General features: G+C 45.8%; 1 protein-coding gene across 1 annotated transcript in view; it reads right to left on the minus strand.

Annotated features, from left to right (window-relative positions):
• INTS8 (integrator complex subunit 8) overlaps positions 1-25,747 on the minus strand; it is a 629,314-nt gene that overhangs the window by 87,045 nt on the left and 516,522 nt on the right. The window contains exon 24 of the mRNA XM_069220496.1: positions 2,764-2,814. Within this exon, the coding sequence (XP_069076597.1) occupies positions 2,764-2,814 (51 nt within the window). The remainder of the gene's footprint in view (positions 1-2,763; positions 2,815-25,747) is intronic.

Consider the following 25,747-nt stretch of genomic DNA (forward strand, 5'->3'; position numbering starts at 1 on the left):
GGTCGAGTTTCTTGGACCATGCTGGTCCCCAAAATCCTGCTAACTTCCCTGAAGCTTCTTCTTGCATTTGCTAATGCTTGCTGGTGCGTCTTCTGACCACTAAGCCCTCTGCAATCCGGCGACTGACGTGGGACAGCTCGTGGGTGACTCCAAGGATCTTCCTGCATCACCTGGAGACCCTCAGCTGGACTTCTTCCTTCACCGACCTGCAGAAATTTCTCCACAAGAAGGGTGGGCATTGCCTACCTGCACCGTCCGGACTCTGTCCCCTTCTTTTTCAGGTTCTTCTTGTCTGGAATTCACCTTTTGGTTCCATCGACCGGGTCCACGGGTCACGACAGCAGCTGGACTAACAAGGCTCCTACTGACTCCAATGAAGATATTCTGACGTCAATTCACCCCTATGCACCAGGGCTCCCTGGTGTAGGTACTCCACCTTCCTTGGTATCCACGGGTGGGCGCACTATTGAACCCTCCATGTGCCAACTGGTTTCCTCTGGGAAGGGTCCTGACTCCTGAAAATTCCAACTGCAACAGTCCAGTGTTATCCTATGGGACACCCAGCTAGATAACACCCTTGCACACGGGTGCCTGGGAGATTTCTATCACTTACCTTGGGTGATTTGGTACTCCCCCAGCCTCTGGGATCCTAACACACTTACTTTGGTTGGGTTGCCTCCCCCCATGGTGTCCGATATATTGCTATGCTTTTGTTGTGTGTTTCCAAGTATATTTACTGTGCGTAGATATCTCCAAGTGGAGATATACCAATGTTAGGATAGTAGTAGAGTTATAATAAAGAATAGTTCATTTTTGTAACACTTGGTGTGGTTCTTTCTTGTGTGAACATCACTGACTGACTATTGTGGTATTATAAATGCTTTACATTCCCCCCTAATAAGCCTGAGCTGCTCTCCACAGATACCTCTAAAGAGCTTGTTGAGTAGCCATTTTAGTTACAGCTCAATACACGTTATTTTAGCACACTAGGCCTGCTGCTGCGCACTTTAACCTAGAAATATTTTATTCAACTCCGTTTATTATTTTAACAATAGCCACATTTGCGGTCTTGTTTTATTTCTCTCTATCTAGCTGTTCTTTGCTAGGTCAGTACTGCCTTCTTAAACAAGGCATTTCTTTCACTCTGTGCTTTTCTCAAGGCTGCAGGAAGACAGGTTGCATGTAAACGTGGTAACGCTTTGTCTCTAGTGTTCATAGAGACATACGCATCCTTACATAGGGACATTTTCTCAAAACATCAGCGGTTTCATTATAAAAACACTTTTCTGTCCTGTACGTGTTAGAGGGGGATTCCAGCCAGATGACCATGACTGTATGCTCATTGCTGAGTGCTTCGCTGAAGCTGCTTATGTAGAATACAAGCCTCTTGCTCAGGTATGAGGGATGATGTCTTCCCAGGGGAACCTGAAGGGCCAGACTAGAGCTTAACATACTCTTATATAGCCTAGGTAGGAATTATTTTAATGATTCTAGTGACAATATGGTAGTGTTATTTTTATGCTTTACTCTACTTGTCCCAATTTTAATCCTGTCATGCTTCATCGTCCTGCTTATTGCAGTACATGCTTTATTGTCTTAGATGCAGTTGCTTCATTAAAACCTTATTGAAACATATACTGCCTCTGATTGTCCTTGTATATGCAAGACGAATGTAAATGAGACAAGCTGTGGTTATCTACGCACCAAAACACTATCACTAAGGGTTGCCTGGACTCAGTATAGGGTGCCACACCATAGGTGGACACCATAAACTGAGCCAGCCTTCTACACTTTGGACCAGTGAAGCTTACTCACAGGGGAAACTGTGGTGGGGGAAGAGTACTTCAAAGGAAAAAATTAAACTGTATCTTGTCAAGGAAATGTATGTTTGTCGAATTATGGAAGCATGTTGTGCTATAATGAATCAAACCAATAACATATCTTTGGAAAAAAACATTCATGGGCCACAAATCCATGACTAACTGGCATCAATTAACCCTGCTTTATAAAGTGAAACACTTTCTTATGGAAGAAGGGTTCAGGATGGCTTATCACAAACTAGCTGCCTCAAATATAGAGAGATAATGGACTACTGTCTAGCCCCCCAAACACCCACCTGTCTTATCTGAAAAGCTTTCTTCATGTTACAGCCCGTCCCCTCAAAAGTCTGAAAAGGTCAACAGAGGTATACCACATTACTTGTTATTCAAATTCAAGACGTGGAGAGCCTAGCAAATTTCCCAGGCCAATGATCAGCAGACTAGAATCCAAGAAATGTAGGATGCAGAAAAACTAATGCCAGGCCGCATCTGGCCCCACATCTTAATAATATGAAAGGCTTTATCAGTCAAAATCTGCAATCAACATCCATCGTCTACCTAAAAAAAAAAAAAAAAAAAAAAAGAGTACAAGACCCTCTTTTCTTCAAGCAGTACCTCATTATATCAGTTCAAGCTGACTACAATGGTTGATCCATAATCACCCTCTCCACCCCTTCACTCTACACCAGGAGACTGCTGGCTCACCACAACCTAAGAACAGTAGATCCCTTATGTTTTCCCCATAATAATGTGCCCCCTCAACTGTACAGTGTACTATTTGTTTGTAGCAAGGTTAGAGCTTTATAAGTCCACATACAAACATACAGGAGATCATTGGGTATTGTTATTCCTTTGGGCCAATAAATATTAGAACAATACGTAAGCACATAGGCAGTTTTATTATAAAAGGCATTTAATGAACAGACATTGTAAAGGTACTTGCCTGTGTGTGGCAATTAAGCAATGAGCAGCATTTTATCATTCTTTTGATAACCTGCAGAAAAAAATAAACATTATTATAATAATATTTCTCTGGAAATTCTATTTCTTTAGTAACATGTACCCATTATTATAATATTTTTGGGAAATTCTATTTCTTTAGTAACATGTATCCAGAGTGCAACACCCAACGCACTCATAGAACCTGTTTGAAACTGGTCTTCCCACAAAGTAATGGTTGCAGATTGAAGTCTCTTAGTACACTACAAATCACGCTAAGACCAGCAGAACATAAAGTCAAGTGAGAGCTTGCTATACACAGTAATGTTGCATAAATAACTTAGTTTTAACTGTAAAATACACTCATTTTACATTGTAAAATATCAGATATTCCAATAACCCATTCTACAAAACAAGTAGTACTTGCATATTTTAAAACTATTGTTCTTCTATGTAAAGCAGTGGCTTCAAACTTTTCATTAGTGACCCCCCCCCCCCCCCTTTCAATAAAATATTTTTGAATTGGACCACTCTCTATTCCCTAACCAAACTTGTGATGGCGTTGTTGGAAGACCATAAACATTCCAAGAGGCTACCTAACCCTTGTTGGACTACATCTGGGGTTGTACAGTATGTACAGAGGTCACTGGCTGCAGTGAGCCTTCAGGGCATGCTGCATGTCCAGACACCACCTGCCCAGGTAATAGGGGCCTAGCTGCAGGTGGTAGACTATCCCTTATCAATGCTCACTGAGAGACACTGGCTTAGGCAGAAGGTTCAAAGCCACCTGGTCAGGGGGAAGGGAACACACAAGGTGCTCTGATGACATCTGTGCCTGTTCATGGGGATGTATATGATACACTAACAAGCCTGAAAACCACAAGATCTGGGTAACAGGATGGCTTAGGGCAGAAGGCATACCTTGTAGGCATTATGCCTGGAAGCCACCTGCCCTAATCAAGAGAGGGGGCTAGAGGTGGGTTTTGTGGCCACAGACCAGGTGTCACTGGTCACAAGGGTGGCTCTGAGAAGCACAATGCGCTCAAAGTGCCCAGCCACCTGCTCAGATAATGCATCTAGGTTAAGAAGGGTGAGGATGTGGCTAAACGGCCTGACCTGCCATCTTTGAAGCTTGGGGTACCAGGTTGGATTCTCGGTGTCGGCTCAACATTCTTTGAGTCTGGACAAATCACTTCATCTCCCTGTGCCCGCAATTAAGCGCCTTGCGACACTCACAGGTGATTTGCCGCACTTTACGAATCCTGGATTTTCTTATTATAAGAAAGGGTCTTCTACCAGAAGTTGCTTTGTAAGGGGCAAATGATTCATGGGCCTTCCAGCTCTGGAGTTTACCAAGAGTGTAGATAGTTTGGCAGTGACCTGTTATTAAAGGCCACCAGACCCCCAGTTTCATAGGAGGCAAAAAAAGAAAAATGAAATCCATGCCAATACCACCTAAAATGACACAGAAGGCTCATTAGGTATTAAAGAACAAGTTACTTACCTTCGGTAACAAGGTATCTGGTAGAGACTATCTAGCTGCAGATTCCTTACCTTAGAATTCCCTGGCGTCAGCTTCGAATCCAGTTTTTTTTCTGAGCAGTACCCTGCGTGCGCGCCGTCGTTCGGATCCGCGCGCGTCGTCAGCGTCATTGGAGCCGTCTATGACATCACGGTTGTCTATATAGACGCCGTCCCGGCGCGCGTACGTCAGTTCTTTTCCACAACTTCCCACGCCAGAAGCGCAGAGTCATGGAAGAACCAACCATTATGTATTTTACATCTTTGACTGTTTGAAGTAAAAAAAAAAAAAATTCATGCCTTTAAGAATGGCAAAACAATGCCAAGATCAAAAATATACATATGTACACATAAATACATATATATACATATCTATATAAGAAATATTTCTGCAGAGCGGGGAGGCTTGGGCGGGTGTAAGGAATCTGCAGCTAGATAGAGTCTCTACCAGATACCTCGTTACCGAAGGTAAGTAACTTGTTCATCTGACAGAGACTTCTAGCTGCGGCTTCCTTACCTTAGAATAGATACCCAAGCTATAACCCATGGCGGTGGGTCTGAAGGAGATTTTTATTTTTTTATTTTTATACTAGGAAGTCCTGCAAGACAGAACGGGCAAAATGCCCCTCTCTTCTCACCTGGCTATCCAGGCAGTAGTGTTTTGCAAATGTGTGTAAAGAAGCCCACGTTGCAGCATGACAGATGTCAACCACCGGTACGCCACATGCTAACGCAGTGGTAGCAGCTTTCCCCCTAGTAGAATGAGCTCTCAAGCCCTCGGGAGGCTGCTTCTTCGCCAAAGCATAGCATATTTTTATACAGAGAACGACCCCGCACAAAATGGATTGTTTCTGCACTGCCCGACCCTTCTTTGCACCAAAGTACCCCAGAAAGAGTTGGTCGTCCACCCGGAACTCTTTAGTGCGGTCAATGTAGAACGATAACGCTCTTTTTGGGTCCAGCCAATAGAGACGCTCCTCTTCCTTAGAGGGATGCGGTGGTGCAAAGAAGGTGGGCAGGGTATATTTTGACCCAGATGGAACGGGGTCACCACCTTGGGGAGGAAAGAGGCACGAGTTCTGAGAACCACTTTTTCAGGAAAGATTGTGAGATACGGCGGTTTTGATGACAAAGCCTGTAGCTCACTAACTCTTCTGGCAGATGTAATTGCCACCAAAAAGGCTGTCTTAATAGTGAGCAGCCGAAGAGGACAATTATGCAAGGGCTCGAAGGGAGCACACATAAGGAAGGTAAGAACCAAATTAAGATCCCACTGGGGCATAACAAAAGGCACAGGCGGGAATAGATGTACAAGCCCTTTCAAAAACCTCTGTACTATAGGTGATTTAAACAGAGATGGTTGCTCAGGCAACTGAAGAAAAGCCAATAAGCCTGCAAGATAGCCCTTGAGAGTCCTCAAGGAGGAACCCTGCTGGGCGAGAGACAAAATAAACAAAAGGATGTTAGACAGAGAAGAAGAAAAAGGATCAATAGACCTCTCTGAACAATATGAAACAAAACGTTTCCAACGGCAGGTGTAGATCGACTTAGTAGGGGGACGCCTCGCTGCCAGAATGACATCACAGACCTCGGGAGGGGGGTCATAAACCATCAAATGTCGCCGCTCAATCTCCACGCATGAAGGCGCAAAGTTGACAGGTTCGGGTGGAGAACCTTCCCCTGCTGCTGCGATAGAAGTTCCTCCCGAAGAGGCAGCCTGATTGGAGGACCGATGCTCATTTTGAGAAGCTCTGGATACCAAACTCTCCGTGCCCAATCCGGAGCCACTAGGATTACTTGGGCCCGGTCGTTCTTGATTTTCTTGAGAACTCTGGGCAGAAGTGGTATAGATGGAAAGGCGTACAGGAGGCCTGAACTCCACTCACGACGAAAAGCGCCGCCTAGCGATAGCCCCCTTGGAAACTCCAACGCGCAAAACTGCTGACATTGCGCGTTCTCTGCGGAGGCGAACAGATCTAACCAAGACTCTCGCCACTGCTGAAAGAGTCCTTGCGCCACCTCCGGATGGAGACACCATTCGAGATCCTCAAAGCATTTTCGGCTGAGTTCGTCTGCTTTGGCGTTCAGAGAACCTGCCAGGTGTTGAACCACCAGGGTCATGCTCTGCTGTTCCAGCCATGTCCAGAGACGTAAAGCCTCTTGACAAAGGGTCCACGACCCCACACCGCCCTGCTTGTTGCAGTACCACATTGCGGTAGTGTTGTCCGTGAACACCTGCACCACCTTCCCTTTCACAACAGGAAGAAATGCTTTTAATGTTAGCCGGATCGCCCGAAGCTCCAACAAGTTGATGTGGAGCCCGGATTCCGCCGGAGACCAGTGACCTCTGATCTCCACCTCCCCCAGATGGCCGCCCCATCCCAGAAGTGACGCATTTGTCACTACCGTTAGATCTGGTTGGGGAAGGGAGAGGGGTCTGCCCTTGACCCACTCGCAGTTCACTAACCACCACTGCAGCCACTGCAGATCTTTTGCAGTCCCCTCCGAGATCTGAACCACGTTGGTAAGATTTCCCTGATGCTGTGCCCATTGGAACTTCAGGTCCCACTGCAGAGCCCTCATGCGCCATCTGGCATGCTTGACCAACAGGATGCAGAAAGCCATGAGTCCCAGCAGCCTCAGAGTCTGTCTCACCGAGATCCAGGATAGAGGCCGAAACATCGGAATCATAACCTGAATATCCTGGACCCGCTGATCGGGAGGATAAGCCCGATACTGCATTGTGTCCAGAACAGCTCCGATGAAAGTGAGCTTCTGAAAGGGAGTCAGATGTGACTTCGGCACATTTATAGTGAACCCCAGCGAATGCAAGAGGTCCGCCGTCGTCTGGAGGTGGGTGACGAGAGCCTGGGGCGTAGGAGCCTTCAACAGCCAATCGTCTAGGTAGGGGAAGACTGAAATCCCTGACCTGCGCAAATGAGCTGCCACCACCGTCATCACCTTTGTGAACACCCGAGGGGCACTGGTGAGACTGAAAGGAAGCACGGCAAACTGAAAAAGCTCGTGGCCCACCTTGAACCGTAGGTAACGCCTGTGGGCTGGCAGGATAGGAATATGGAAATATGCATCCTGCAAATCCAATGCTACCATCCAATCTCCTTGGTCTAGGGCAGACAAAACCTGAGCAAGAGTGAGCATCTTGAATTTCTCCTTCTTGAGGAAGAGATCGACGTCCCTTAAATCCAAGATAGGGCGAAGGCCTTTGTTCTTTTTGGGAATCAGAAAGTAGCGGGAATAACAACCACTGCCTACTTCTGGTATCTGGACTCTTTCTATGGCTCCCTTGGCCAAGAGAGCTGTAACTTCCTCGCGGAGCAAAGCTAGATGGTCCTCCATCAGCCATTCCTTTGCCGGAGGGATAGAAGGAGGGAAAGACTGGAAGGGAAGGGAGTAGCCCTTCCGTATGATCTGCAGGACCCACTTGACCGTGGTGATGGAAAGCCAGTGAGGGAGATGAAAACGAATCCTCCTTCCATCTGGACAGACATGATCCCGCAGAACCACACTAGGAGGGCTTGGGCGCAGTTGAGGGGGGCTGTGTGGCGGCCGACCTCTGGCCAGACCCTCCGGGTCTGATGGTACCACGACCACGTCCTCTTCCGAGATGCTGTGAAGCCCGAGGACGGTGGCTGAACTGTGGCTGGCGTGGTACTACACCCCTTCCGAAGCCTCAAAAGGGGCGAAAGAGACTGCTGTCGTGCTGGCACTGAAAGGCCCAAGGATCTGGCCGTGGCTCGAGAATCCTTGAACCTCTCAAGCGCGGAGTCTGCCTTTTTGCCAAAAAGGCGAGAGCCATCAAAGGGCATGTCCATCAAGCTGGACTGGACATCCCCTGAAAAACCAGTAGAACGTAGCCAGGCGTGGCGACGTAGGGCCACTGACGATGAAATCGCTCTGCCCAGCGAGTCGGTCGTGTCCAAACCACACCGGATCGTAAACTTGGCTGCATCTCTCCCATCCTTGACAGCCTGGGTGAGAGTGTCCCGTATGCCCTCCGGGACCTGGGGCAGCACCTGTGCCACCGTATCCCATAAAGTATGGGAATAACAGCCCAATAGGCAAGAGGTGTTTACGGACCTCAACGCCAGGCTGGAGGAATAAAACATCTTCTTCCCAAGCTGATCCAGCCTCTTGGATTCCTTATCCGGTGGAGCGGAAGGGAAGGCACCACGGGAAGTAGAGGCTTGGACAACCAAACTCTCAGGAGTGGGGTGTTGTGTTAGGAAACTAGGGTCGCTGGGAGCGGGTCTATGGCGGCGGCCAACCGTCCTATTCACAGGAGCCCCTGTGCTGGGTTTGGACCACGTACCCAGAAGGACGTCTGTAAGAGCCTCATTGAAGGGCAACAACGGCTCCGATGTTGACACCCCCGGCTGAAGCACTTCTGTCAGGATATTCGTCCTGACTGGCACCATAGGCAAATCTAGGTCCAAGACCTCAGCTACCCTACACACCACCATAGCGAAAGAAGCACCCTCCTCCGTAGCAACATTAGGAGGAGAGAGCATAACAGTATCTGGAAACGTGTCCAGTCCACTGGCCTCCCCTAGATCCTCATACCAGTCCTGTTGCAATCCAGATTCTAAAGGGTCCTCAGACCCCTCGCATTCCTTTCCTGCGTCTGGCTGTTCTAAATAATGCTCAGACAATGATCTGGGCCGAATTGGCTCCGTCAAAGTCGGAGTCGTACGACATCGCTCTGGCTCCGGATCATCCGGAATAAGGATGGGGCTGCCACCGGTGGGCGCCGGTGGCGGAATCGTCGACGTCGGACCCGGTGCCAAAGGAGGCAGACTGTGAGAGACCAGGTCTCGGATCCAGGGGTCCCCAACGGCGCCGAAGCCGCCGGCATCGAATCCAAAGGGGCCCCTGCTGACTCTGCGGGGCCCGAAGACCCATCCGAGGGTGCAGCCTGCTCAAAAACGAGACGCAAGGCCTCGTAAAATTATTTTATTTGAGAGGGGGTCGATCCGGTCCCCGGAAAGGGGGGAAGACGCGGAGTCGACCCTTGCGACGGCTCCGCAGAACCACGCTCAGAACGTCGACGTTCCCTAGATGCCTCGTCGGCCGACGGGCGTGGCGAAGACCGAAGTCTGCTTGGACGTCGTCTTCTTCTTGTGCCTCTTACCTTTGGATGACCTCGAATGCGAGGAAGAGGACATGGGGCTCCGGGAGCGGTGTCGCGACCTCCTCCTACTGCGGGACTGTGACCTCCGCGGAGTCGCGCCGACCGAGGACAAATGTCGGGCCGCAAGAAGCTTAAGGGATCTCTCCCTCAAGGCCTTCGGTGCCATGGCCCGACAGTCGGAGCACGAGGTGGAATCGTTGTCCTTCTCCAGGCACCAAAGACAAACTCAGTGCGGATCCATCACCGACATGGTGCAATGACACGCACCACACGGCTTGAATCCTGTCTCTCTCGAAGACATGACTTCAAACAGTAAAAAAAAAGCGTCGACAAACCGACGAAGCAGGGTAGCTCTTTCCAAAACTGCGCTTAACCGGCGCGGAAGGAAAAGAACTGACGTACGTGCGCCGAGATGGCTTCTATATGGACAACCGTGATGTCACGGCTCCAACGACGCTGATGACTCACGTGGAGCTGGTCGACGCACGCGGATCCGAACGACGCCGCCCGACGGCGCGCGCGCGCAGGGTACTGCTCAGAAAAAACTCCGGATTCGAAGCTGACGCCAGGGAATTCTAAGGTAAGGAAGCTGGAGCTAGAAGTCTCTATCAGATAGATATTAAAAACTAGGCAGAAGTGATAAGTCTATAGAGAGAGATTAAATGTGAAGACACAACAAGACGCTTAAGAATGTTATAATAACCAAAGCTCACAGACTGGGAAAGGGAAATTTGTGTTACAGAATGCAATTTATAAGAGTAAAGGATGTCCCAAGAAGTTTGGTAAAATTTAGAAAGAATGGACTTGTAATGATTGAATACCTGGAAGGGGGGGGAAGGGAGAGTGGGTAGTTGGATATGGCATATTTTTGTATTTATGTGGTTAACATAATAAAATGTGTTAAAAAATAAAGAATATTATGATAAGCTCTGCAACTGAATCCCTCTTGCCATTGGATTTGTAAGAGAATGTGGTTGGAGCAGGGGAATCGGGTCCCACAATTCAGATAGATGGATGGGGTGGAAGCCAGGATTACTGCTGAATTGTTTTAGAACATTTTATTTACATCTTTGGTATAACAGCAAAACACAACCACAAGACTAGAATATGCATTTCATTTCTAGACATTACCCGAGTGGCATGAGCTAACTTAACTGCAAGTCCCTTATATATGGTACACAGGCTCTGTAAGTTAAAAAGTTACTGATTGTGAAACCCTGGCTTCACAAAGGTAAAATGATTCTCCTCATCACAACTACAGACTGGAAGAGCATTTCGAACTGACAGCCCGACTTTGCCATTTTAAGCCATGGCAAAGTCACCCCTATGGCAGGTCTACAACCCTAAGGTAGGGTGCAGCACATTTCATGGGCAGAACATGTATTTTACGTGTTTTGACAGTAAAAACGCAAAAATGATGTTTTTACTGAGGAAAGACTTGGCCACCCTCTTGGTGAGTGCAGAATTACACACTGACTCCTCAGCTGTGCTAACACCTGAACAGTGCGACCAAAGTTGATACTCCAAGGTATCAAACAACTTGTTGCATTAAACCAGATCTGATTCTCAAGTCGAAATGAATGTAACAAGTTACATTGTACAACTTTTACAAAGTTGCTACTGCGTTACCTTCAATCTACTATGCCCTTAATGGTTGCACATGGAGACTGAACCCACGACAGCTTTCTGCCCTCCTAAGGAGATGTGCTAAAGACTCCAAGGAAAGGAGTCAATAGGGGCCTGCACTGGAGAAAAGTGCAACCACCCTTCTGCAGGAAGCCACATGGGTGTTGGCCCAAAAGTTGAGCTTCAAAGCTGAAGCTGCATTTGAAGAGAAAATGGGGAACACTTAGGAAAGGGTCGCCCCATGGTTTAGTTAGACTAGCTGTCACCCAGGAAGGAGAAGGGAAACTTGTTGTGTAACCGTTTTTTCAGAGGAGTGTAGTCCCCTTAGTAGCCACACCTCTGGGTTTGGCTAGGGAACTCTAGACGCTAAGAGTGGGGTTCTGCCATGTTGATAGTGGACAGAATGGTGCATCCTGGGATAACCAGAAGTCACATTTCCCAGGAAGTGGTCATTAGGAGGAAGGGAACCTGGTAGCCCATTGGCTACCAGCCACGTCCTACTCTGAGAGCATTTACGTAGCCCAGTGGCAACTGGACTTCTACCAGCATTGAAAGCACTTTGAGGGACACTGATATTGAACTACAACTAGCCCAGCTTTTTGGTGAAAAACTTTCTAAGTGTCAGATTCATTGCATTTACCAATGCTTGTTCACGGTTGAAGGAAATGCTTTGATTTACAATACTTTGTAAATTCTATATCTTCGAAACCTTCTGTGGGCCTTTTCCATTTAGGTGCCTGAAATACATAAACCTCAGACTTATAAATTGGTGTTGGGTTCCTTTTGTGACGTCCCTTTCTTCTTCAATTGCTTTTGTGATGTTGAAATGCTTTACACTTCTTCCTTTATGTAAGCCTTACTGCTCAGAGCCACAGCTACACAGGGTTGAGTTGAGGGTTCGAGAAAGGAAACTTCCTGGTCCTAAAGGGGTTGGCAAGGAAATTACACAGTGAGGTCACCCAACCACACCATGTGCCTAGAGGTGGGATCCAGAACTGGTGTTTAGCAGTACCATACAGTTGTTGAAGTCTTGAGACCACTCAGAATCCTTGGATGTAGAAAAGACTTTTGATCAGGTGAAATGGCCGTTCCTCCGTGACTTTTAAATGAGTGAATTTCACAATGGTGTAATAAAATGGATACTGGATGTTTATAGTAATCCATGGGTTATGCTGACCATCAACGGGGCTGCTTTTAATATATTTTCAGTTACCAGAGGGACAAAGAAGGTATTCCCATTAACACCCTGTTCACATGCATTACATTTAGAAGCATTTGTGAACAAATTGATAGAACAACTTCGTATTGAACCATAAGACCTATGCAGATGATGTTTTAATTGTTTTAATGTTTACACATGATTTCAAACAAGCACTACCTGTAATCAAAGGAATAGTAGTACAAGTTGGAGCTGCTGCAGGGTATAAACTTAACTCAGATAAAAGAGATTTTTAAATTAGATCGGATGAGCAGAATGAGCCATACTGTGTAGCTAGCCTAAAATATATGAAAGTTAGATTTACAAACTGTGTGATGGATTAAGAGCTGTCAACTGTAAGAAACTATTTTGTTAGTTGGGACGGATTGAGGTCCACCGCAATTAATCAAAGTGCTATCCTGTTAGGTCCAGTAAAAGGTTTCGGAAATTTAAACTTAAGCTCAACCCTTGATAGCTATGACACAGATCAGAGAGGCTTAACTTAAAGAAAGAGTGTAAAGCATTTAGTAATACCAAAACAATAAAGAAGTAAAAACACAGCACAATAAACAGTTTCTTTGGACCAGAAAACTCATGCCTTTAGTGGACAGGCTTGGCAGGTTTGTCCCAGTCCTCCAGAGTTCTTGAGGTCCAAAAACTTTCTAAGTTTTTGGTTTTCAGGAGAGGTCCAGTTAAACACAGCCAAATATCCCAGGACCTCAGGAACAGCACATGGGTCAAAAGGGTCATTTCAGAAGAAACCACCAGCAGGGTCTAGGTCAGGTCCAGTTGATACTGATCAGCAAGGCACTTCAGGAAAAAGGACTCATGTAGTATGTTGTGCCCCCGTAACTACACAGGAGGTCAGCCAACTGACCTTTGGAGTCCACCTTCTAAGTCCCGTGTGCATGTAGGAGTAGTCTCCACACAGGTATCATGCAGCAGGTTCAATCCTTCTTCTACTCTTCCACAGGTCCTCAGTGTTCTAAAGGTCGTGTTTTAGGATTTCACATTTATGCCTGTGAAGGTAGCTGGGGAAGTGGGAGATGATGAATTTAAGAGATCTGCTAAAACAAGGATTGACTCAGAATCAGAGACTCCAGGAGCAGAGGAAGGAGGAGTTAGCCCTGAATGTATGGGGGCTTCCACTGCTAGTAAAAAGAGACTCAGACTTTGGAATTCAAACTGATAAAATATTTTAGAAGCCTAGAAAACACAACTGTCTCAAAGTTTAGAGATTTTGAATTTTGCAGAATTAATTAATCCACCCATTATTGATAGCTGACAATGTTAACAGACCTCTAAGTTCAGGACACTCTCTAGTCCATTGTCAAACAGCTGTGCATAGACTGAGTGGGAGAAGGCCCTGTAACACTACTCCTCCAGAATGTTAAATTTCAAACACTTAACATCTTATACTTTCCTCTTGTCTGGGAGATATCAGAACTTTTTCATACAATATTTCAGCTTTTAACAATATTTTTTTCAGTTTAAAATTCACCTTAATCCTAGTGTATTTCTATCTTTTCAGAGCTTTCCTCTCCAGCAATACACTTTATTTATTTGCTTCCTTGAAAGAACTATCAAAGTAGGAGACATTGGGGGATCAAAGGGAGAGGGTGTCCCATTTTCTTCTTAAATACTAAGTTTGTACAGTTCACTAATCACAACTCTCTGGTTGGCCTGGCTGTTCACCACACTTGAGTCCCTCTATGGACCACAGATCAATACTAATAAGTACTACGCCTTCTCCTTTAAAGGTCTGTATGACCAAACACATGTACCTTTCGGTGACATGGTACTCCAACTAACACTCCAGACATTCCGCTCCTTCGGAATTCAAATATACCGTGAGATAGCAGATATATTAGATGGTAACCTCCTTAAAACCACAAAGAGTCTTAGGTCTCAAGTGACCTTTTGAAAGACACTGCCACTTTCAATAGCAGGTAGACTGGCTCTGACCAAAATGGTCATGTTCCCAAGTTTACTTTATTATTTTGTAGTCCCCGCATGCATCTTTAAGCTAAATACTTTACTAATTGACCTGTTATGGGAGGATTGATGCCTCAGAATTGGCTCTTCTATGCTCCTGTCAGATAAAGGAGGGATGGGTGCCATAGTTTTTGAGTCCTACTGTATATCTGGCCAATTACAGTGGCTTTCCTATTGGCTGGCTGGCTGACCGTAACCTCCCAGCGATCGACTACACGCAGTACATGCTTCACCACGGTAAGCTGCATAGGCTGCTATGCCCAGGATCTAAATTCCCCAGTGATTGCCCTCTACTACTGCAGACTGCTCTTGCCTACTGGAAGATGGCTCTCCATTATACCAACCATCCACTACCTTACACCCCAAATATACTGCTTATGGGCCTTCCCACCACATCTAGGATACTGTCAGCCAAAAGGCTGCAGCCATAGCTCATTAATGGAGTTACTACAGTGGAAACCTTTTTGCGGAAAATACACTATTAAACCACAATGATTTTGTGCAAACCCAGGGGATGCAAGAGACTCTCTTCTTTACCATGCTAGCATTATCCGCCATATACTGTATCACTGGGCACCTGATGACATGGAACCCGTCACTCTTGAACTGCTACAGGCACTGCACACCATGGGGCTGGGACGACACTTAGTTCAGTGGTTGTACAGGGTCCTCTGAGAACACTCATCGACTTCCCTGGCCCCACTGAGGGCTAAATGGGAAAATGATATGACTAGCCACCTCCAGGATAAAGAATGGGATTTTTTAATCGAATACCACCAGAGGACGTTTAGAAACACCCGCTTTAAATTCATCCAATTTTCCGTACTACACCGTGCCTATCTCACATCACACAGGCTACATACCATGTTCCCTGGGGTCCCATCGACATGCTCCCACTGCCAGGTGATAGATGCCAAACTGATGCATATGTTATGGGAATGCGGCAGGCTAAATTACTACTGGACACAAATCACTAAGGTGCTAGCAGAACTCACAACCAATAATCACTGGAATATGTGGGAACACAGTCTGCTAGGCTTGTTCCCCAGACCAAAAGCTACTAAGGTAGTGACACGCTTAGTGGATCTGATACTAGCGAAAAATCCTATAAATCCGACACTGGAAGTCCCAGACTGCACCAACAATCTTGACATGGCAGGAGGAGATGGAACTATGGGGGTTGGCAGAGAGCGGGGCTCTGTACCGAGACTAATACCGGGAATTGTGAAAGAAACCTATAGCGATAGAATGGGATGCCCTCTTAGAATCCTTTACAGCCCTAGATTCTTGAGAAACTAACACAGATCCATCAAGTTTCAATATGGATGTGAACATTATTGATTATTGTACATTATGGCAGGACTAGCTCTGCCATGCCCCCTCCCTGATTCATAGGATTATGTTAGGATCCAACCTCCACAAACGACTGAATGTTGCACTTGATTACATACACATCTTAATTAGGTGCCTTACCTTAAGCGTTCGACTCGAACACCAACTATATGACAGGCCTGAAGCAAATAGGGATTATATTAAGTTTAGGGAGGGGGGGGTGAGTTGAGGAGCTCTGTATGTAGAGAATTAGGGACACTTACTTGTTTCACAACTTTATATCGACAAGGTAAATCATCTGATTTTGTCTCACTTTACCAGCAACTCAGCTAAAAGTTAAGGGCAAAACCTTGAAGTATACTTTGTATATTAAGATAGAGTTCACATGAAAATCAATGACAGCAACTGCATAATGCTTTGTTAAAAACAAAGTTGTGTTAAAAAAAAAAAAAAGCATGAACCCTCTGGTATTTTTTAACATTTGTAATCATCGTATGTGGCGAGTAGCAGTTAGAGTCTGGCAAACTCAAAATGTAGCAGATGAATGCTGAGATGAGGCATCTATGGCTCTTAAAAAGAGAAGCCTGGAGGTGGGGCCAAATGGTGGACTTTTGAGATGTAAGGCATTCTCCTCCGCCCAGCTGCTACAAAATTAAGCTGTTCACCAGAGCCCCCTACAACAATCAGAGACGTGTGATTTGAGACTAAGGTGGGACCCTGGATTTTGGAAGCATCCAAGAGCGATCAGATCATACCCAGCATGGCACACCTATAGTCGACCTGTGGAGGGAGAAAAGAGCCGGACAGCCGCAGCTGACTGTCAGTACTTGAGGCCAGCCGCATCAGAGATCCTTGGGTGCCCATCACAGCGCTGAAATGTGAACCAACTTCACCTGTGACAAAGTGTCACAGACCAATAGACCAATAAGTAAACAAAAAAGCGATTTAAAAATTCACAATGAATATGCAGTAATGAGGCTACCGCCTCGGTATCCGAAACACAGAAGACAACGACATACAGATCCCAGGGAGCCTTGCAGTGAACCTGGTGGTCCAGGGAGGAGAAGGGAGAGGCTTTCAACAGTCAGAACAAGACAAGCAAAGAGTGCCCATTGGCTTTTAGAGGATAAGAGTGATGGATGTGGTGGTAGGCTGCAAGAGGTGTTAAGCACTGAGTCAGACCTTTAGGCCAAGTTAATTTTGAGCCTGGGGCAAAGTTAGTTGTGAGCCTGGGGCAGTGTTAATTGTGTGCCCGGTACACGGGGGGGAAAAAACTTGTTGCTCCTAGACCAGGGACCACAGCACTGCAGAGTCTGAGCGAGAGGGTGGTGGGGGACCGCCGGAGAGAACTATACAGCAACGCTGGCCTTGAAGCCTGGACAAACGACACATTCAAGAAAACAGGAACCACTGGCAAACAAAGGCACTACTCCGCATAGTCCACGGAACACAGCAGGTGAGCTGTCACGGCTCGATCTAGCACCCAGTTGGAGGCTCACAACTAGAGTATCGCAGGTCCCTCTGACAATCCGTGTGTCAGAGAAGAGGCGGCACACAGTTTAACATGACCCACTAGACTCACCCAGGGGTGCAGAGGGGGGAACTGATAAGAAATGGTGAGAATTTGATGGGGACTGTTCCATCACCCCCAACAGAGAACTAGACAACAAAACAGATGCCCTTTAGTGAATACACAGTCCTCTCTCTTGCAGCATAGAAGCGGCTGCACACCTCTGTCTGGTCAGCAGTTTGACAGTGAAACCATTACCCAAGTAACTTGATTTTGGCCGATCCCTATAACTATATAGCTGCAGCATCAAAACACAGCACTACACAAAATACTTCCCTACTTCCCACAACATAGTTCTTTAAAACCTTAAGAAAGGTTCTATCCCAAATGTCGCAAACATGGCGTCTGCCAGAGACCAAACTGATTTTTATATAGATGATATGTTAACCCAGACAAGATCAACTAAACAAGAGGCTACAGGCAAAACAACCAACAACTCTCCCTCAAAATTACCTCTAATAAAAATCCCCTAAAGCACAAGGGGCTCAAGTGATGCAAACATTATTGGAGAAAATTTTAAGGGACCTGCAAGAAGTTCTCCAGGTGCTGCGCAGCAAAGGCAAACAGGAAGTGCAAACGTTTAAACAAGACATGAATGACTTGGGGGACTGAGTCTCAATTCAGGAGAAATTGATTGATGCCATGGAGGAAGGATTAGAATTCCAATGCCAGCAGACCCTTTCCCTCCAAGATCAAGCACTTCACAATCAAACATGCTGACAAAATCTTGCAAACCAAGAAGTCAGAACATTAGGATCAAGGGTGACCCACCAAACACAGAAAAAGGTGACATAGTGTCCAATGTTAAAGACTATTTAGGCATGTCTGACCCATGTTAGGGGAAGAAGAAATCTTTCTAGACTGCACACACTGAGAAGCTGAAGCAGAGGGAGACAGCAAAAGTCACTGGACATTCTGACATGCCTACGATACTACAGGCAGAAAGAAACTAAACTAGAGGCAGTCAGATAGATGGAGCAAATCACCTTTGAGGAAAGAAAAGTGTCTCTATTTCAAGATCTCTCCACGATTACATTACAAAAAAGTAGAAGCTTCAGATTGGTAACGGGCTTCCTCAGAAGCAAAGATATAAAAAATAAGTAAGGCCATCCTTTCTACATCATCTTCCCATGGGAAGCGATCGAACACTACCTGCGCTCAGTGGAAGAGGACTGCCAGCTTCTTAATCTGAACTGACTTTGTTATCACAACTACAAAGTGAGGGGGAGACTCCAGACGAGTGACTGGGACAATGATTGCCACAAGAGCACTCTCTTAAGATCAACCAAAAAGAAATTGGGCTTTGGGGACTATCCATGCGATCATCACGACAAGGTGGAGCAGCCTCTCCCAAATGACAGACCCAAAATGGAAATAGAACTTTTACTACTCCCTGAACAGGAACCTCTTGACCCTCATGCTGGAGAGAGCCACTTTGGGGATGTTAGTATACTTATTGTTTATTTGTTGTTTTTGTGGTTTGGATTTTGGGGGGTGGGGGCAGGGGAAGCACACTACAGCAGATTAGAAATGGGCACTCAGCCACACAATACTCAGCAAAATACCTACTACAGACATAGCAGGAGCAAAACAAATGCCACAAATTAGGGACATCTGAGACTATAATTGGCAGTGTTTAAAATATGCAAGGACGAATGAAAAAATGTGCCATCTTATCTCTGTTAAGAGTCAGGATATAAGATTTGCTTAACACAAGAAACTCACCTACTCAATAAAGATTGGCATAGACTTTATTCCAGATGGCTCCCAAGCCAAATCTTTTCCTCTGACACGAGAAAGAAGACCGGAATGACAATTTTAGTGGCCAGTTGTTTTTCACATTTTTTCAAGGGGTCTCTGAAAGAAACTGTGGCGAAAACACCAGGCAGGATGTTAGCGGTGAGAATCACTATGGGAGACTACACTGTTACAATTACATCTGTATGTGCAGCTAACTTGGGGCAAGAGATGCTTCTCGAGGTAGCTATCCCTCTTAGTCTGAACTCCCCAGACACAGATATCCTCGGGATGGCACGGCCTGGGGTGGGTCAGAGGGGAATTTAAACCAAGTGATATGCAAAGAGTGGAGACAGGTCAGTACTTAGAGTGTGACAGTGGGGTGCTCTGTCCCCAGCAGGGATACAGAAGTAAAATAAAGTAGTCCTCAGATTTCTGGAGACACCTTCAACTGCACACTAGAAGCTACACACGCTTCTCTGTGGCCCATAAAAACATATGCCACTTTGAATCATTTTATGTGCCCACAACATAAGGTAAATTGGATCATTGCTTCTGAGAAAGAAACTGAATCAATATCAGGCCATGCTTTGATTACAATTACCCACGGAACAGCAAGGGGATCTTAGCTCAGCAATAGTTGGCACCTCAGAGATACTCTCCTAGATAACACGAAAAACAGAGAAGAAGTTGGGTCCGCTATTGCCACATATATAAAAGCTAACAATATAATAGGCAGACACATACATGTCATCTGGGATGTATTGAAGGCAACAACTAGGGGTACATTGATATTTCTTGCGCAAAACAACAGAGAACATTGGGAAAAGAGGCAACAGCTCAAGATACAGGTGAAAGAGTTGGAAGATCAACACAAACACATGGGCCTCCTAAGATCTAGCACAAGCTGGTAGCATGTAGATTTCAACCCAAAACTAAAGACATGGATAGGGCAGAAGATGCTCTACTTAGCACCTAACAGAAATATTATCAGGGTGCTAACAAAGTGGGACAGCTACTGACCTATAGGCTCTGGGGCAAAGCGACACAGAACGTCACAGGTACTAGATGAACAAAAGCACGCACACTAGTCACGTCAGAGACAGAGATAAAATTCTCATTTAGAGAATTCTACAAGGACTGACACATGGCACAAGATATACAGAAACAAACATGACAAACTTTCTAAATAGGATCACTCTCCCTCGGCTGACTGAGTACTAGGGTTAGCTCTGTAGAGTCCAATAAAGAGGGAATATTTGATATCGGCGATTGCCTGCCTCAAAAAGCAGAAATGCTAGTGATCAGATGGGTACTCCTTTATTTTACAAAACATATTGTCACATCCTATCACTGATATTTACCGACTCTTTAATGCTATAGGAGACACAAAAACAATAACCCCAACAATGCAAGCAGCAGCAATTACAGTCATACTTAAGCCTAGCAAAGACCAACAATTATGTGCCTCATACAGGCCAATTTCTCTGTGAAGTATAGATGCCAAATTATTTACTGGCAACTTGGCCAACAGACTGATGGCACACATGCAATGGTTAATAGACCCCAATTAGGCAGGATTCATTTTAGACTGAACCGCCTCCAACAAGATGAAATGGCTCCTACACATTAGCGACAAAACTTGCCAATCTAAAAAGGAAACATTATTATTTGTCGAAAAGGCATTTGACTGAAGGAACTGGTCCTTCCTTGTAGCTAGGATGCAATATATGGGCCTTGGACCCAATTTCCGGGCACTGGCCTTTAGTAACTACCAAGACTTGCAGGCTCCAATACATATTAAGGGCAATTTGACATCCTTATTCAAGATTTATAGGCAGGACATGGCAGGGTTTCCCCCTCACTCCCTACTATGTGCTCTCTACATAGACCTTTGGCTACAATAATATGACAAGACAACACAATAAGATGGATGACATTTGGCAGCACGGAACACAAACTTAGCTTATATGCGGTCGACATGAAATCATGCTGACAGATTCCCTGCAATAATTTCAGTACTCCAACGATTTAAGTAGGCCGCTGGCTTTAAAATAAGCCTGAAGAAATCACAGATTTAAAACCTAACAGTAAGCCACACACACGCCGCCCAATTACAGAAACAATTTCCAATACAATGAGAGCAGGATTCTATACAATAACTAGGGGTGATTCTAGCTAAGACATAACAGGGTAACTCCACACTTCATTAACAAAACAACTGTAGAAGGACTGCCAGTCCTGGTATGGAGGGGTTTTCTCATGACTGGGCCGAATGGCGGGCGTTAAAATGACAGTACTCCGAATAGTCCTCTATTTGGTTCAAACACTGCTGCTGCGATCTCCTAGGGGAACATTTCTAGTGATCCAAAGAAGGATTAACAACTTTGTCTGGGCAGGAAAATGTCCATGTATAGCAAAAAAACACAAATAGACAGGACTATAAGACGGGCGACCTAGGCATTGCAACAGTTGTTGGCTATTGCCATGCAGCGCAACTCAGATATCTGGCTGGATAGCACTGTAAGGAGAGTGGAAATCAATTATTCTTTAGGGCCAAGCAGTAGCTTGACTCCACTTTTGGAAGGTACCACGTCAACTTAAAGCATAGACCCTTGGGAGTATGAGCATCACCAATCACGGAGGCAACTTTAAAGGCACTAGACAAGACGATAACAGGAACTAGTCTCTCTATGCTTCCCTCCCCCTTTAAGAGTAACCTGGACTTCGCCTCAGCAGCGGAGGTTCCTGAATTTTTAACATGTCAACAACTCAACTGTCAGTGGACAGGGGACTTTTATGACCATGCCAGTACTAAAATGTTTCAGCAGATTATGATATTCTGGATAGAGAACACAATAGATGTCTGCAAATTCATCACTGTAGAAATAAAAGCTGCATGTAGCAAGCAGCAAGATGACCAATGCACCCATTTGAGAAACGGTTACTAATCAAATCTGGGGATAAATATATACTTTCTGAAATATATGTTTCTGTGGGGATAATGCACTGTAGATAAATCCGCAGGGCAAAAAAGATGGGAGGCAGAGTTTGGACACACACGAGCAGCATATGAGTGGGCTTCCATACACTTCAGGGGAACAAATCTCCTTCAGTACTGCAGCCATTAAAGAAACAATTGTAAAGATAGCACCATACTGGTATTAACCACAAAAAGAATATATGCTTGGGATAGCACGAGATCCAGGAAGTGTTGGCAGGGTTGTGCTGGAACTGGCATGCTACTTTATTTATTATGGTACTGCCCTGAACTCACAAAATATTGGAGGGAAGAATTGGACGATATAGATTCTATGTTTGACTCTGAACTTCAAAGTCCCAAGGGAGGCAGATAGGCTCTCATGCCCGCATAGATCCCATAAGGGAAAGATAGTGGTAGTGCTCCTATGCACAGCAAAACAGGTCATACTTCCTGCATGGGGTTGCACTGTAATACCAGATCCTAGGTCTTGGTTAGACAAAGTAATTGACATATTAGGTATGGAGACAATAATCATGACAGTAAATAGAAAGGGGAATGATCTGATTTTGAAACATGCTGGGGCTCCTGCCTAACGCCACTCTCTAGAGAATTTAGGCATGCCCCAAATATCTTACAGTTTTTCTACTCTGATGCAAACAGTGGGTAACTTTGTGAATGGGTGAGTTCTAACACATGGAGCCACATTCACGAATTAGAAGTGTTGAGCACAGTACAACACCACTCAGGGATTACAGGTAGAGACAGATTGTCCTTAGAGTTTGCACTGAAGATAATGTTGGTGATACAAGATTCAGGAGGGAAAATGAGGGGTTATTGTTTAACTGGGAATGTAAGCATCTTACTGTTTTTGTTTTCCAAGCCCTTGTGCCCTTTGGATATAGGCAGGAGTATGTGTTTGCAATAATTATAACTGCAGACCATATAGAAAGAGAAACCAAATATTTGGCTTACACAAAGTAAATTAATTCCTGCTGAGTTCCCTGCCTTTTTTGCACCTACAATCCATAAAGTCTTCAAAGCTCATCAACAGACTCCTTGTTTTAGATAACAGGGGAAATCTCTCAGCAGTCTCTCATAAGAAACCACCCCAGCATCATGAGTAATTATGTGTAAGGTCTGAGCAGTGAAGAAGAGAGTGGCAGAAAGTGGGATTTGGCGTGTGAATTGCTGCAGATACAAAGCCCATACTTTATGTTTGACAAAAGACAAATGCCCAGTCAACCCCTCTGGTGGACAGAAAGATGACAGCTGGCAGTGTTTTGGTTCAAAAACGTTATTGGTATAGAATAAATGCCAAAGTGAATATAGTGGAACTCCTCTTAGACCTCCAAAATTAATTCATGCAACTTTAAACAGACCTCATCCTGGCAACTGGCCTCAGAAAAGGAGAGGTCCACCTAAATCTTCAAATGAGACAGTAGACAGAATTGTGATGTGTGAATCTCCGTAATTAAAAGAGACGGGCAGAAGAAGAAATTAAGAATGGACAATCAACAGCAGTAAAAAAGTGAAGGTCTATGAAGGATACAGAAAAAAACCGAAGACGTAACAAAGGACGTGTTGTACTGATAATTGGTGTTTGTAACAAATATGTTTTAACCACCATATAAATACTCAGTGCCCAAAGCAATTATATGGCCTATGGAGGGTTAGGGCATATAGTTCAACACAGCAAAAGAGAGGGTCACTTCAACCCATTGCGTCCACATGTGACGACCCCAATTTTAGTTTTCTCGAAAAATGAATGAGCAGCTTCCAAAAAATATTGTCTTGCCACCTTTCTCTACACTCAAATGTGCCAGGTACCAAACGAAAAAGCTATGACCAGATTCAGTAGTTTCCCCTCATGTTATGGAGTTCCACTCTTTGCAACTCACTGGGTAGAGGTCTGGAAAAAGAGGATTCACCATCCCTCAATCTGTTGGTTCTGTTTCTGCAACTCCACCAGGGTATAATGCTGGGTGCCCAAGGACCACAAGGATAGCGTTATCCCATTTCTGATTGCTACATCTTTCTTCTGGCTCAGGCCATCACGGTCTACTGAAGTTTTCCTCCTGAACAGAAGCCTGTATGCTGTACTGGCTAGTTTGTCACGTTCATGACCATGATGGCCACATGATCTGCAAATAGTGTTTTCACAGACTCTACCAGAGAAGCCTCTGGTATTGGATCGCAGGAAATTCCAGCACACTAGCATGGGCAGCCTTACTCATATTTGCACGTCCATCAACTGACAGAAATGCTCGTCACATGCCCATACAGCTTAGCTTGCTCTTTCAGATGCTGTTACACCTGGGTCATTCTGTTCTTCATTTGCTGCAATATTGGGTTTAGCTACTTCATTGAGGCTTCAGTTCAAGACATCCTTCGCTACAGCTTTGGAAAGCACAAGTCTATTGCTACAGCTCATTTTTCATCCTTGTCCAATTTATTCAGAATGCTACTGAGCGCCTTAATCATCCCCCTTTATCCCTCCGAAGGGATTCAAGTTCCTCAGGATTCTTTTTTTAATCCTTGTCTGGTAATTAACAAGTCCTTTTTATCTCTTTTCAAGTGCTTCTCAGTCATTGTATTCCATAAAGAGGTGCAGTCACCACAGTGTTAGTGGGTCCATCAAGGGTCAAACAAATCTGACACTTTACAGAGAAGCACCTCCCCTCATCGAACCAGCTCCAGGTCCTGAGCACCTCTTTGGTAGCACTTCACTGTTCTTGCCCCAGTTTAGGCACAGCCAATGTTGCTTCCAGTGATGGCACCTACACTCCAGGAGTAGAGGTGTTCTATCCCCACCTAGGAATTCCACCCACCACTCTGCTGTTCTGCAACGAGCTAGGGTATACTCTTACCTAACTGATTAATGTGCCTGCCACTCACCCGACATTTTCATGCTCTCAGGTATCTTTCTATCAGCTTCCTGCTTCAGTGGTGTCAGTGGATGGGTGAATTTGCCCCACACACACCTCAGTGGCGTATGTTGAACAAAGGATGGTTGGCATTCTGCTCAACATCCGGCCCCAACCCTCAGATGCCAGTATTTTATTCTGGACATAGGCACTCATTACAAGCCTGGCGGACGGGGGAGAAGTGGCGGTAATACCGCCAACAGGCCGGAGGAAAAAAAAATGGAATTAGGACCATGGTGGTTACTGCCATGGTCATCCGCCACTTCTCCACCCCGACCGCTGGGCTGGAGACTTTGGTCTCCAGCCCGGCGGCCGTCACCAGACCGCTGGCGGTATCATGACCCTGGTGGTTTGGAACTGCCACGAAATCCATGGCGGTAGGCACTATCAGTGCCAGGAAATTCCTTTCCTGGCACTGATAGGGGTCTCCCCCACCCCCCTCCCCTACCCCCGAGTCCTCCCCACCCCCCACTCTCCTCCAAAGGTGGCAGGACCTCCCTCCCCATGCCTACCCCCAACATGCACAGACACACACATCCTCCCCACCCCCAACATGCACAGACACCCCCCAACACGCACAAATACACTGCAACAACGCATACCCGCACACATACAAACATACATGCACACAGACTGACCCGCACACATTTCCCATACACACAACACCCCCGCATGCATACACGCACTCACACACCCCCTCTACATACTCAGACGCACCCCCCCATGCACGCACACAACACACAACACCCCCCCACCCTAACGGACGATCAACTTACCTTGTCCGTTGATCCTCTGGGAGGGGACGGAATCCATGGGGGCTGCTCCGCCGCCAGCTCCCCGTCACCAGAACACTGCCACACCGAATCCTGGAACGTGATTTGGTGGGCGGTGTTCTGATGACGGGGCGGTGGAGCAGCCTCCACTTCCCCGCCGACCGCCAGAATGGCTGCTGG

This window comes from Pleurodeles waltl, chromosome 2_2, assembly GCF_031143425.1.
Source record: "Pleurodeles waltl isolate 20211129_DDA chromosome 2_2, aPleWal1.hap1.20221129, whole genome shotgun sequence".
Taxonomy (NCBI): Eukaryota; Metazoa; Chordata; class Amphibia; order Caudata; family Salamandridae; genus Pleurodeles; species Pleurodeles waltl.